The 14,204-nt window shown below is 38.9% G+C and overlaps 2 protein-coding genes across 5 annotated transcripts; both read left to right on the forward strand.

Annotated features, from left to right (window-relative positions):
* The first annotated feature begins 1,523 nt into the window (after positions 1–1,523).
* Positions 1,524–5,870, forward strand: LOC110051116 (uncharacterized). 2 transcript variants are annotated; one of them, XM_020757094.2, is made up of 3 exons: positions 1,524–1,630; positions 2,299–2,416; positions 3,025–5,870. In XM_020757094.2, exons 2-3 carry the CDS (start codon positions 2,356–2,358, stop codon positions 5,226–5,228), a joined length of 2,265 nt encoding a protein of 754 aa, XP_020612753.2. In that variant the 5' UTR covers positions 1,524–1,630; positions 2,299–2,355; the 3' UTR covers positions 5,229–5,870. The 2 variants fall into 2 exon arrangements, with proteins under 2 accessions (XP_020612753.2, XP_089141131.1); XM_089285005.1 differs by lacking the exon at positions 1,524–1,630 and adding an exon at positions 1,945–2,092.
* A 1,502-nt stretch (positions 5,871–7,372) lies between these two features.
* On the forward strand, positions 7,373–13,904 carry LOC110051199 (uncharacterized). 3 transcript variants are annotated; one of them, XM_089285007.1, is made up of 8 exons: positions 7,373–7,476; positions 7,726–7,782; positions 8,066–8,154; positions 8,752–8,778; positions 9,488–10,204; positions 10,447–10,476; positions 10,575–11,528; positions 12,734–13,904. In XM_089285007.1, the coding sequence occupies exons 3-8, from the start codon at positions 8,097–8,099 to the stop codon at positions 13,486–13,488; spliced, it is 2,541 nt and encodes an 846-aa protein (XP_089141133.1). In that variant the 5' UTR covers positions 7,373–7,476; positions 7,726–7,782; positions 8,066–8,096; the 3' UTR covers positions 13,489–13,904. The 3 variants fall into 3 exon arrangements, with proteins under 3 accessions (XP_089141133.1, XP_089141132.1, XP_089141134.1); XM_089285006.1 differs by lacking the exon at positions 7,726–7,782; XM_089285008.1 differs by lacking the exon at positions 7,726–7,782 and having other exon boundaries at positions 7,374–7,476; positions 9,773–10,204.
* Positions 13,905–14,204: the final 300 nt, after the last annotated feature.

Consider the following 14,204-nt stretch of genomic DNA (forward strand, 5'->3'; position numbering starts at 1 on the left):
TCTTCACTATACATTTTATCGATAAATGAGAGACTGAAAAATTATAAATCTCTATTTGTTGTTTCAAAGACCTAGTCAGGGACACTATTGATTGGCCTAGCGACTACTGGATATCAGCTATTATTAAATTCTCAACTTTGAAGACCTTTGAAGAGTGTTTTTCTGATTGATTCACTGAAACTCGATGTCATGTGGTATACACCGTAGCTCGGTTGGAAAATGACGTCGGAAAGTATCGCTTAGCTTAATATTTTGCTCGGGAAGCGAATGTGCAAAGCGAAAACGGCTGAAAACAGCAAATATGGTTGATCAAAATTTCCCAGTTATTTCCCAGATATATGTGTTACTTGTGATATATAAAAGTAATGTGCAGCAAAACGAACACTGCGCCACAAATTTTTCCGCCTTTTCAAACCATCACTTCGTTTAGATTAAACTGAAGCGCCCACTACTTCCAGAAAATAAATAATAATAAAACAATTACTGCACTCGCCTCTGCTGTTGGATACATGCATTCTTTTTTTTTTTTTTTTTTTTTTACTATTGCATACAATACTAACATTACTTACACTACTAAGACTTCTTACAATGGATACATGCATTCAACGTGAGCCTTTGGAACAATAGTTAACTACCATGTTCGATAAATGCGGCTCTACAAAAATTTGGAAGATCTACCGATGTTTGGGGTTGTTTTGAATGAACCAAGTATTTCACTCGCCCGTCATAGATAATTATAGCCGACTTGGCGAGCACAGGCCTCGTTGGCGGTCCAGCATGCGCTCTAGAAATAATTGTTAGCTACGCATCGTGCTACAAGATTGTTACTAATAAAGTTAGAAGGTAAATTTAACTGTAAGTGTTGTATTGTAAGTATAGTATAGTATTGCTAGTAGCGTATCCCACATTGTAAGTAAGTACTGTTTTGTAAGTAGAGTATAGTATTGTTAGTAGCTTAAGTATCGCACATTTTAAGTAAGTACTGTAAGTTTTTGTATTGTAAAGAAAAAACAAAAAGTTAGAAGGATTCTTGAACTACAAGAGACCAAAATAATATGGAACACTGGGCCGGGTTGTTCGAAAGTCGGTTAACGCCAACCCAGGATTAAAAGTTAACAAGTACTTTCTTTTTTTTGTATAAAAGTGTTTTTCACTGCTTATGTTTTGTGCGCGCAGTTCAGGCTTGAGAATACTCAAACTCAAAACTATAGAACAAACAATAAAAAAACCCCTAACAACGCTCCATTCAATTTGTTTCCTTAATTATTTGTTCCGTGTCTGAATATGACTAACAACTTAGATCCCAGCAAGAGTCTAAAACTATAGTTCCTTCCCAGTCTCCCAGCTGTTTATTTCTATCCGAGTTAATGAATAACAGCCACCTTAATTAAACGGATCCAAAGGACGCACTTACCGCTGCGAATTCACGCATCTGCACGCAGGTAGAACTACATGGTAGATTTAAAATGAGATTCAGGTCATAAGCATGGCCGCGCACAGCGGTTATAAGTGAGGCAACGTGACCTTTGTCGGGGTCCGCATTACATCATCCCAAAGTGACTGTCTGAAAAATATGGCTAACGGACGGGAAAGGACTTTTATGATAAGCTGATGACTAAAAGGGCTAAAGGTAAGGTCAATGTTCAAATTGAACAACATTTTTCTCATCAATTGATGAATGACCGGATAAAGGCTAAACTGTCACTAACAGTTAATTTATTGTTATTTGTTATTGAATATTACTCTGTCGCCACCCCACCACAGTAATTTTGCTCAGTCATATTACCTGGCGAGAATCATTTGTTTTGTCTGGTCAACACTCCGACGTTCATTTGTTGCTGGTTTGTTTTAGGGACGCGCATTATCTTTTAAGAAACATAGAAACATGATTCACAATTTTCGAAAAAATAACTATACTGCCACCAAATTCCGAACTTGCGAATCAAGGCAGACAAACGAAGGATATTAAAAAGAGGTGCTTTTGTATAGTCACTCCCATATGAAACAGAAAATTTAAATTAAATTGCCTTTACTTGTAATTTGGGTTTATCGCTTTGATACTGAAGCAAGGACAAGATTAACAAGATAACAGGTGATATTTTTACAGCGAAAGGAAATTTGAGCTAACCACCTGCCGATTTCATACATGGATGGCTTCGATTGCTCTCGTTATCTTCATTTTTCATTCCTACAAGAAGGCTTTTCTTTTCTTTACAGCTTTTCTCGTAGCTTTCTTCTGGTTAACTGAATTTTAACTCCATTACCTGTTGTACTCTTGCACATTTTCTTTGCTTTCAGTTGTAGTCAACTGAAGACAAATGTAACCTCACTGAATGTGAAGCGGATAACACAGACATGAGAGTATTGTCGCTCGCCCTTGTAATATTTCTACCAACAATTTGTGCTTTCCATTCAGGTAAGAGTTTACAGAATGCTTTGTATGCTCTTTCAAATAAAATTTATCGCTAGAAGTCCTTGATTGTATCGCAAATCGCGGTGTTTACTAATCAGTTGCACCAATTAACTGCATGATTGCACTGACTTTAGTGAATGTTTGTTACCATTTGTGTCAACAACCATGGAATATAATGTTATTCCAAATCACCAAGTAAGAATTATTGTGATACCGCTTTAGTTTAAATAACTTCAGAATATAAGTCACAAATAAGGAAATAGCAAACGATATGTGTATTTATAGGTAAAGAGGAAGCTGCAATATTTGTTTTGAATTCTTCAAACAAAGTTTAGTCCCGGAAGCATATTGGTTAGCAAATTCTTTTAAACCACAAGAGTGTATATACCTAAGATGGCATTCAAAAACAGGAAGCGAAATGAAACACATTATGATGAACCTTCAGTCTCGTGGGCGTGCATGCAATAAATCAGGTAGTAACCACAAACCGCACAGCAGTTTGCCCTACCAACTGTGCTACCATGCTGCTGTAAAAAGCAAGTTGTATTCAAATCCGTAATAGACTAAAGTGATTCAAACTCATGACCACTCTGTGTTACTCATTCAATTAGGGAACGCCAAGCCAAAGGAAAGCGATGACAAACGGGATTTTCTCGCTGATGCTATGCGTGAGATGGAATCTGGTGGAAAATCGTCGAATCTAGCATCTGCTGTCAGAAGAGTTCCAAACGTAATCAGAGTGGTTATGAGACCGGAAATTCCCCCGACCCGTCACCACCACCGTGGACACCGACATCGACACAAGGGTGGCCTTGCCTCTGTTTTCAAATTAGCCGAGGGATTTAACAAACTATCTATGCAACTCCCCGGTAGCCTCAGAAACAAGACAGCTCGCTTATTCAATACAGCAAACACATTTAAAGAAACTGTTCGATTTCTCGAAAGAGTCAATAACCAACTGGACGATATGTCAAAATCTCAAGACAAGACAAATAAACTGACAAAAACAGTTAAACCTGCAAACGCTACCCTAAAAGGTGACGACGAAGTCATGGTGACGGATTCTTTTCCATTATTTCCAGAACTGAGAAGCATCGTTGAACATGGGAAGCCATTTGATCCGGATGTAACAAGAGCAGCGTTTGCGAGAGCAAAGCAAATTGTCTGGGATACCGTTGGGCAGGATCCGACAACCATTTCAGAGATTGGTCACTTGAATAACACTAAATTGACTAATGCTGTAGCTCTGCTTGAAATGGCTGTCCGAGAGGCCGAGAAAATGGAAAGAAATAAGACAAAAACTGTCGATCAAGAAACAAACCCCATCAAAATGATCCCTAAAACCTCCCAAACCAATACGAAAGTTAATCGATCAAAACAGGATGCAGTGCAATTAAAGATCTTAAAGAATATTCTTTTACAGGAACTAAAACAAGCAAACTACACTAAAGAAAAAGCTGGCATTCTCATCAGTGATATCCCATTTCAGAAATTAAGAAACGAAGAGCAAAGCAGCTTAATGCAAAAACTTTCTCCCTCAACAGCCAATTCTTCTGTGGATTCAAACATGAATCCCGGCAAAGGAAAGCCAGTCGGTGACACCCAGGCTCTTCTCGAAAACTACACTTCGTTTATAACCAATATATTGAAGGCTGCCCATCTTAGTGTTTTAAAGAACTTGACAGGTGCGGATTCATCAAGTTCACGGGAAAACAACGCTACAAACTTAAACCGGAACAGCCAACAATCAAATACTAAGGAACAAAGTGCGCAAAATATTTCTCTTCAGCAGTCAAGTGCAGTCCAACACCTGAATCCGACAAAGGAGCAGCAAAAGGGGCAGCAGTTATTCTTTGCAAATGCAGCACAGGAACAACAACAACAACAACAGAAGCAACATCTTCGGCCAGTCATTTTGTCTAAAGAACGTCTTGCGGCGCGAAAGGCTTTTGGTACAGCGCAAAAGTTGGTTAAAGCATTCCTAGCACGACAAGAACTCTATAAAGCAGAGAATGAGTTCTTCAATAAGATTCACGAGATGTTGAATAAAACAACTCCAAATGGTCCTTTGACTGCAGGTCAAGCAAGCGACGCAAAAAATTCTAAGATCACTAGTCAGCCCACAGCTGCAAGTCCAATTCATTCTCCACTGAGTCAGTCTCCAATAAACACTGCAAGCAGCCCATCCACTGGCGAAGGAGACAATCAGAAACAAACATCGGAGGCCCAGAAAAAGTTTGAAGAGGCAGCTCACCTTGAGGAAAAAGTGGCAGCCCAACAGGATGAGATGTACGACGCATTAATGGGCCATACAATTGGAACTGTTAAGGGTGGGGGAGATGGGGCATTTGATGAGGAAGGAGCCATTCGCGAAACTCCAGAACAAGACGGAGTAGAAGACTCTTACAACACGGAAGACTATGGCGATTTCAAGGATAGTGATGAAGAAGCAGAGAAAAAGTTCTACCACGACCATAGTCAAGGCGATTTGGAGGCCGACGCAGTAGGGGAAAGTTCTTTAAGCCTTCGTAGCAGAATCAGCTCAGCGAGGTCAGAACAGTCTGGAAGCGCAGAATCTAGTGGAGTCGCCATAACTACGTCTAAAAAAGACAAAGCGTTCAATAATAAAAACATTTATTCCACAACTGAAACGGGTGGAGAAAACTCTGGTGATGGTAATACCGAGGAAAAGCAGTTCAATATGTACTTGGTTTCAAATTCCTTCAGAACAAACAGACATAAAACCTTTCGGAAGATCGCAAAACCCCTTAGCCAAAGAAGAGAACGAAAAAGGAAGACTCATTACAAAAATTGAACTTTTGGCATACGGTTAACAGATAACTGAAGGCAGGGTTTTGTAACGTATTAACAGGCGCATGTGAAAAAACCGGGTCCTAAATCATAACGCCAATCTCAGGTTGCTATTTGGAGTAATTATTGCTGAGAAAGTTAAAAGGGCCAATTCCGCAAAAAATAAAGGATATCCGTTGTTCTAGTCACAAATATTGTAAAAAAAATCAATTATAATTCATAATCAGAGTAGATGATCTTTGACGAGAGATTAATGTTGGTTGTCAGAGAGCGGCTTACTAGAAGAAGAGTCCACGTGTTTCCTGAATTAATCAAAACAGTTACCTAACCGTTAATGGCTTTAATGACATTTCTTCTTTCAAAAAACGCCTGATTGTTTAGTATCTATCAATATCAGTGTAACGTCCCTCGCCTACTGTCATCTTCAGATAATTAAGAAACTGAAAATAGCAGATGCATGATATTCAAAGTACTCCGCCTTAAAATGATATTTGTTTGTTTGTTTGTTTTTTCTAAGTAAATAGCATTATCATAATTTATACCTGGCGAGGGTTTATTAGCCATTAACCTGAATTAAGCTAATCCCGGCGCGGATCGGTGATTTCTAGTATAATGCCTGAAATAAAATTTTATTCTGTGATAGTCATTGTTTTTTGTTTTTAATGCCTTTTCTTGAATTGTCTCAGGCTTACCCTTACCCTAGTCTATTAAATTTAAAATAGAAATAAGTTGAACATGTTGAAAGAGTCTTCAAATAACAAATATATAGAAATAAAGAAAATAAATTGAACAAGTTGGCTCATCGGTGTCAGCAGTTGAATACTGCTACTTCCCCCGAATGGTATGCTAGTCTATTGCAGGTAGAATCGCATAGCTCAGAGAATTCTTGCACCCTATTTGGTTACTTAGGCGAGATATTCAGCGTGGAATTGCGACTCTTGAAAGCGAAACACGTTGAATATTGCAACATATTCACACAGACTAGACTTAAATGAAAGAAGAATTAAAAGAATTAAAAAAAGGCTATGCGATCCATGGAAAATTCATAACCTGACTCGTGAATTCCACGTTAAATTTCACTTGAAAAGCCAATATCGCACTCATCGCTTCGCGATTCATGTGATAGCGGTTTTCCGCGTGAAATTTAACGTGGAATTCCCTCATCAGGTAATGAATTTTCCTATAATACCACACCATCACTTCACCCCAATCAGTATTTTGTTGGCTTTCTCCTACAACAGGCCCTGAAATGACCAGATGTGTTATCCAAAAACACATAATAAGGAAACCAACTGATCCACGAATGTTGAGTGTTATAATTCCTGTTTTCATTTTCCGTAACCTCTATTTAGCCCGCTTGCTCCCCCCTTTTCCTCTTCAGGTCTTTTCTCCTCGGTATGTTACGGTAACGAGATCATGCTTGCAATATGAAACTTCACGGACCATCGAAGTTATTTATTTAAATAATAAGCCAATTATTGAAAACGAATGATGGATAGTCAGGGCATTATTCATTTGCCATAAAATTAAAGAAAACTCATAAATGTAAATAGAGCTTTATCTAAGGATTGTCAGCGCAACTCTTAGATACGTAGCGATCTGGTAAATGTACATTATGTAAGGAGCAGTGGTGGCCATTCAAAGAGGAATTGGTTGAATTCTGAAATATCACACTAGACATTACTATGGCATAGTGAATTGAATCGAAATTTCCTTCTGTCTCCTACCGCAATGTTAGGTTTGTTTTTTGATTCTTTTTCGAGACATGCAATTTATATTAGCAGTGCACTAGAGTTGGATCAGCAGGTATTAATTGTGCGACCCAATTGAGGTTAATCCCTGCCTTCATTAACCTCAAAAACACAAATTTAAGGGTTCAATACTTCAAATAGTTCATTTAGCACATGAGACCAATGAGACCTTTAACCTTCTGGTAGTGCTTTACCTGAGTCGGAGAAGGAAAAATTATATTTAGCCTATCTATCACGTCAATTTTGAGTGATTTAGCTTGGAACAAACTTTTAGCCAAATGTACTTTTCTACTTTAAATCTACCATCAAATCGTATGTCCCTAACAACAGACGAAAAATAGTTTGGACTGTTAATGTAAATATTTAATTGGTCAATAACTGCAATTTTATGATCTGGGTTAGCAAAATATTTTATTCTTACATCAGCAGTCGAGATTTGATCTCTGGTGATTTGGGTGCAGACTTCTTTCACCAATATCGTCAAGAGTACCTCAACCTGCGGTAAGTTGCATATGACCCAACTGTCTTAGATAATCCCCTTTACTTTAGTCCTCCTTGTTTATGATGACTTACCATTAAATAATTGTTTTGATAAGGTTTTATTTGGAGCGTCTTTGGTGATAATATTTTGACATCCTTTGAGGGTTATAGTAAGTTTCGTTTAAAACGTAAATAATGTTAATTATATCTTGTAACACAGTGCAAACGCTGAAGCGAACGATTTCGTTTTTATTCTTGTCTTATGGTTAGGTTAAGTTAAAAAGCTACGATAAAAACACGTCAACAAAAGCAATTCCGAAAGCGACGGTAAACCTGTAATGATATAAACATTGCAGGCAAGATAATCATGTTACGATGAACTTGTATGCTGCCTTTTTAAATTAAATTTACTTATTTCTCCGTTAATAAATGACCTGGAATTTTCTTTGATCTGGGATTCGAGATGTATTCTGGTTTCTTGGCCTTACGTTTGTCTCGCTAATACTTGTCATATCATGTATTCGGATGTTTGTTTTGGTGTCATTTAGGTGGTCAGTGATATTACAGTAGACACATCGTAAAGTATTTTGTCCTTTACTTTTTTTCTCAGCCGTTCTAAAGCAGATGCAAGGAATTGAAGAATGACAAGAAAACGCCCAATGTTCCTGTCGCTACTTTTGACAGTCATTTTGTTTACAGGTAAGGAACTGGTACCAGCTATTTTCAAAACAAAGGTATTGGTGCGTTAAAAGAGGCATCAGGTGTCAATTGGTTCTTTATAATATAAGCGACTGAAACGAAAAAGCGACATCCCAGAGAAGGGCACTCAACGAGAAAAAGTATATAACTGTTGGACGTGAATATAACAGTAGTTTATCACTCAGATACAGACTAATATGAAGAACTAATTCCAAACCCAAAAATACTTCTTCATGAATTAAAGTCCTATCTACCTTTGATAAAGAGTTACCAGCCAAAGAAATGCTCATCTGCTGAGTAAAATCACGACTCCAAAAACTACCAAAGTAGCTATTCCATTCCTCAATTTTCTGTAATAGACTACCTTCCTTTTCTTATAGACTTTCTCGTCCTTTTAAATCCACGGCCAGTTATCCATTACACTACAATTGCAAATTTTGATCTACCTATCACACCCGTTAATTTAATCCTTAAAGCTATATGCACAATATCAGTTGTAAATCCAGTTCAAGGAGCAGCAGTCGGATTGTAGCCATATTCTATTTTAGCTGTTTAAAACGTACAAGTTGAAATGATTCCTTTTTGCTCTACTTGCAGACCTTATTTGTGGCAGACCGTCAAAAGGTATAAAAACGTTTTGCCGTACAATAGGAACCAGAATTTCCATGTTTTAAGTAATTAAATTAATAGCTGAGGTACATGTTTTATCTAAAACCCTGCTGAGAAGTGATTAACGGACCATTATCACCAGGCGAGATTTGCTCTCCCATGTGAAAGAAAGTCCGTAATAGACTACTTAGTCCATTAGAGACTTCCCCATCCACCTTCCAATTAAATCAGTGGGCAACAAACTGACATAGAGGGAGGAATTTACTGTACAGTGTAACTCTTCTGACTGAAACAATCAACATTGAAATAATCGTTTCCTGGTAGATTTACTTGATCAGATCATAGATCGGAATGTTTCAGTATAGCTGTATGTGATGGGGTTGCCAAAAAAGTCTTGATGCTTCCATAGCATAAATCTCTTCTTCGAACTGTTCTTAGGCTGCTCTGTTATTAGATTGAAACAAATATAATATCACATTGTAGTCTACTCATCAAAGTACATTCTTTCGCATTTCTGGCTACATCACATACAGGTAGTAGTCAAAATACAGTACAAGCGCTATACCAAAAACTAACATTAATAAAATCATCCAACTAATTTGTCGTTACAGTTTATTTTTCTTCATATAGGCAACTCAATAACAGGTCCAAGCCGTTACCCTTTCCATTCGTTTTTATTTTCCTGATACTCCTTTTTTTATTCTGTCTTAACTAAATTTTGTAGGTTGTGCTAATCAAGTTCGCAGCCTGTCCAGTAAATCTCGTCAAAAGGGCAGTGATTCTCATATCCCTCATCCCGGTGAAGCTGAGAGAGTTGTAAAGAAGTCATCTCTACAGGATGATTGTTCAGAGGATGAAGAAAGCAAAGCCCCTGCATTGAAAGACAAAAATAAAATCAAAAGCCTTCAGACAAGCATTCATAAAAACCTGCTAAGGCTCTTTCATAAACTTAAAAGCGCAAAGCCCGGCAGTGTGATACCTGATAGAAAGGAATTTACGAATTTTGCAGCGCAATCGAACCCAGACAGTAACCACCCAGGAGTGTCAACGGGCGTCCCACTTAGCAAAGTCAGAGATGGAATTAAGAATGCTACTAAGTTTAAAGACTTGAACGCTACAACAACACTCAAAGCAATCGACAAATTAGTCAGCGCAGTTCTCCCCAACACTACAGCAGGTGGAAACAATTCATTTAGCAGTGACACAGATACTGAGGGTGGGAGTGGTTCTGCAATGGAACCTGCAGATTTAAGCAAAGGTAAAACAGATCCTTATGCAGCAATTGCTGCTGGACCAGACCATCCTAAACTTCCTCCCGATCTAAAGATCTCTCCGGGTGGAGCTGAAGGAGAAGCACCTCCTGTTGTGCCAGTGGGGATGTCTGATGATAACAAGGCTGGCCCGGAAAGCGACGAGGGACCGCATCCTCAGAGTCCTGATGGTGAGAAGAGTCGACGAAATCTTTTTAACTATGTTTCCCAAGTAGCTTAACTACAAAAATACTTTTCTATTGCTAAAAAAAACTAAATGCCATGAATTTGATTGCAGTGGTGATTACGATATCCATGGAAAGCAATTCTTTGTCAGAAGAAGGAATCGCGCTGACTCTCTGTTCAACGTGCTCTCACTTATCGAAAGCAATTTAAACTATATAGTAAATAGTTATTTGTTATTCACCAACAGAACCCAGTGAAGCACCAAGTCAACAAGAAGGTATATATTTCCTAGCAAATTGAGTTGTTAAGGTATTAGTCACTCTCTTTAAGACAAGAGAATTTCTTATCAAAATCTGGGTTACTTTCTTATTTTAGACAAAGACGATTCTGAAGAGCCAGACAACCCCATGGTCAAGCAAATGCAACAGCAAGCTATGTCAGTTATACAAGAACAGATGCAAAACCAGTTCAAGGCTGCCATGCAGGCTGCCAAGGGAATGCCAGGCATGGGAGGAATGGGAGGAATGGGTGGAATGGGAGGTATGGGAGGAATGGGAGGTATGGGAGGTATGGGTGGAATGGGAGGTATGGGTGGCATGCAAAGTATGGAAGGAGGAATGGGAGGAGGAATGGATGGCATGGGCATGGGTGGCATGGGTGGCATGGGCGGTATGGACAGTATGGGTGGAATGGGAGGTATGGGAGGAATGGCTGGCTTCGGAGGAATCGGAGACATGGGAATGGCAGGAATGTATGGCAACCGTATGGCAGGAATGGGTGAGATGGACAACTTTGCTAACAATGCCTATGAAAGGGACAACTTAAGGAGCAATGATGGATACTTGAACGATGTCAATCCTTATTTCGCAAGAGGATTTGGTGAAGAGCTAAGGGGGCCTATGGGGCTAAGGGGGCCTATGGGGCCAATGGCTCCTATGGTGGACGAATCTGCAGTTGGACGAGATAAAGTTCCATTAGGATACGAGGATCGAGAAGTTCCTTACTTCCGTCGTTTTCATAGACATCGTTACTTTGACAACGATGAGGACTTTGACAATGAGGGATTGGACGACGATGATGACCAACCATATTTAGTTCCCACCCATGAACATGCTGACTTTGAAGAACCTTTCGACGAAGGCCCGGAGAACGAAATGGATGACGGCTACGATGCGCCTTATGATAGAAAAACAAAAATAGCAAAAATCGGAAAGCTTAATAAGAAAGAAAAGATAAAACACATCAGCCATAAGACAGGCAAAGGAAGCAAAAGACAACCAACTGTGGCATCAAAGAAACATGTGACTGAGAAGCGAGGAAAAACATCAGGTAAACAACACCAAAGGAATCACTGAGAACTCCGTATAACCTGCATGAGACAATTCTTAATTATGCCCAGAGATTGAGCGGCGTTAATACGTTCTTAATTAGATGCAAGAAAAAACACTGTACTTCGTTTGAAAACTCGTAAACAGGTTTTGGTTTGATCATACCTTCTTGGGACAACTGGACGAAAGAAGGAAACCAGGACACTGAAAATTAAGTTTTATCATTGAAACATTCAAGACCATCTTTCCTTCTTTGACGCCATGGTTGGTTTTCCTCAATAATCACTAGGGTAGTGAAACGGGTGTTAGGTTTCGAACATGAGGCTTTAAGTATCAAAAGACTACTAATACCTTATTCTCAAGGCTTGCTATTTGGCTCAAACTAAAAGCAACAGGTTCCCCCCGACACGAAACAAAAAAACGATTTTGCGATAAAAACCCTTAAGCTGAATTTTTCACTCTCCTCAACTCTATTTGTAGGAGGATCCGCATACCTTCGATAGTTCCTAGAAAATGATGTACACTGTATCTTCGGCATATTTAGCATAGTTTATCTTGGATTCGTAAAATCAAATGACTAATTATCCTACATGTAGCTACTCGAATCTGATAATTAAAGTACCTTGGTACCAGATTACGTTGTTGTTAGTCACAAAACAGCGCGGAAACGTAGCTTAAGTTTAAATAAATAAACACTAGAAACCGGCTACATCGTTGTTTTTCTCTCGGCAGGCACTTTAGAAGAGCCGTATTCTATAGGTCCGAATTATTTGGGTTTTGAGTGTCGTGCTTACATTTTTCAATGAGCCGATTTAAGGTCTCATCGTGAAGACGAGCGTCAAGATTACCTTTCTACACCCCTCTGGGGCGATCGTTGCTGGCATCCTTGTTTACATTTTGCCTCATTAGCATGGTGCAGAGAAGTGATCATTTTCGACAATTCGGATTGACTCTTACAAACAATTAAAGAGCTTAGTAATGGTGATATGTTTAATTCTTTGGGAGTAATATTGAAGGAGATATTGACCCTCGTAAATTTCGAAAATTCTGTGTAGCCCTTCAGTATTCAAGGCTTGTCATTACTTTTGGAGAAAGATCATCTAGATCATCTAATGAGGCAAATGTTGAAGGTCAAAAATTCCCTTATATCTCTGGTGGGTTAAAAATCACTGTTAGTAGTAATTTCTTGTCATTATAATCTCGCAGGTGTGAACACTGATGCAGCAACTCCTGAGATGTTTTACAATTCTGCAATGAAACAAATGCAACAGCAGGCGATGGCAGGGATTGAAAAACAGATGCAAAACCAATTTACCAGTGCTTGGAAAAACGCTCATGGAATGGGAGGAAGACCAAACATGGGAGGTGGAGGGGGAATGGGAGGAATGGGAGTAATGGGTGGAGGAATGGGCGGTATGGCTGCTATGAATGGAATGGGTGGAATGGGAGACATGAACAAGATGGGAGGGATGGGAGGGATGGGTAGAATGGGAAGTATGAACAGAATGGGAGGTATGGGTCAAATGCAAGATATGCCAGGAGGCATGGGACCAATGCAATCCATTCCTGGAGGTATGGAAAATGGTGGTCCTATGAACGACATGCTTGAAGGCTTGGGAGGTATGGGACCAATGAATGACATGCCAGAAGGCTTAGGAAATATGGATAGAGCTGGTGGTATTGATGGAATGGGAGGAATGCCAAGTATGGATGGAATGAACGGAGGGATGATGGGTGGTGGACAAGGCAATCGAATGAATGGATTAGGAGGAATGGAAGGTATTGATGGATTCACCGGGATAGGTAATCCGGGTATGACAAGTATGGGTAACACACCTAATGGCTTATTCAGAAGGGAGTTTGAAACCAGAGCTAAAGGAAAATACAATCATCATTACCAGAAATTTAAAATTACAAAGTCCAAGAAAAACGCAAAGAAGGTTAAAAATAAATCCCTTTAAATATGTTTAACCACTCAACCAGAAAGTTGTATCATTAAAGTTAGAAACCTGAAAACTTGAAATTGCTTATTGAGGATATCACAGACATTAAAATGGCATAATGAACTTTAAGGCTTTGTGAAATCCTAGTATATAGTTTTTTTTAATTGCCAGAACGTAACATCATCTACGTATGTGACAAGTTACACTACATTTGACCAGTTCCACTGTAACCAAAATATTTTATTAATAATAGAACGAATATTTCATGAAACATTGCTGTATCATGATCATAACGAGAAGACGAAATTGGCACTTTTAGTTCATGCTTGTTGGAATTGTCTTAAAACGGGTAGTAGGAGGGATGTAATGAAGAATTACTTGTCCTCGAATGTAAATCTACATTGTATGATAAATAAATTTACATTGAGAACTGATTCTTTCTCTTAATTTATTGAACGGATGAAAGCTATTGGGACTTGTTATTATGTCCGATAACTGAAACTCCTATTTTCCGCATGGGCAAGAAATGAATGAAACGCTTGCGCCATGGCTGCCTGAGAATGGAATAGTAAAACTTACATGGAAACCTTTGTGATGCATCATGAGGGTCTGGATGAGGTTAAGTGACAACTGACAAACGGCGAAAAAAATAAATGCAACTGACAAATACCTGAAAATTTAACTGAAAACTGACGTTTGTAGTCAGATATACTGGCAACCGACAAAAGGCTTGA

Source organism: Orbicella faveolata, unplaced genomic scaffold (assembly GCF_042242905.1).
Source record: "Orbicella faveolata isolate gen_17 unplaced genomic scaffold, um_ofav_v1 contig_13, whole genome shotgun sequence".
NCBI lineage: Eukaryota > Metazoa > Cnidaria > Anthozoa > Scleractinia > Merulinidae > Orbicella > Orbicella faveolata.

What these genes read in the sequence shown, in the direction of transcription:
- LOC110051116 (XM_020757094.2), top strand. Translation starts at nt 2,356, where the DNA reads ATGAGAGTATTGTCGCTCGCCCTTGTAATATTTCTACCAACAATTTGT. An exon ending in AATTTGTGCTTTCCATTCAG is followed by an intron (nt 2,417 to 3,024) that starts GTAAGAGTTTAC and finishes TCATTCAATTAG; the next exon opens with GGAACGCCAAGCCAAAGGAA.
- LOC110051199 (XM_089285007.1), top strand. Translation starts at nt 8,097, where the DNA reads ATGACAAGAAAACGCCCAATGTTCCTGTCGCTACTTTTGACAGTCATT. An exon ending in TTGTGGCAGACCGTCAAAAG is followed by an intron (nt 8,779 to 9,487) that starts GTATAAAAACGT and finishes TAAATTTTGTAG; the next exon opens with GTTGTGCTAATCAAGTTCGC. An exon ending in GCATCCTCAGAGTCCTGATG is followed by an intron (nt 10,205 to 10,446) that starts GTGAGAAGAGTC and finishes ATTCACCAACAG; the next exon opens with AACCCAGTGAAGCACCAAGT.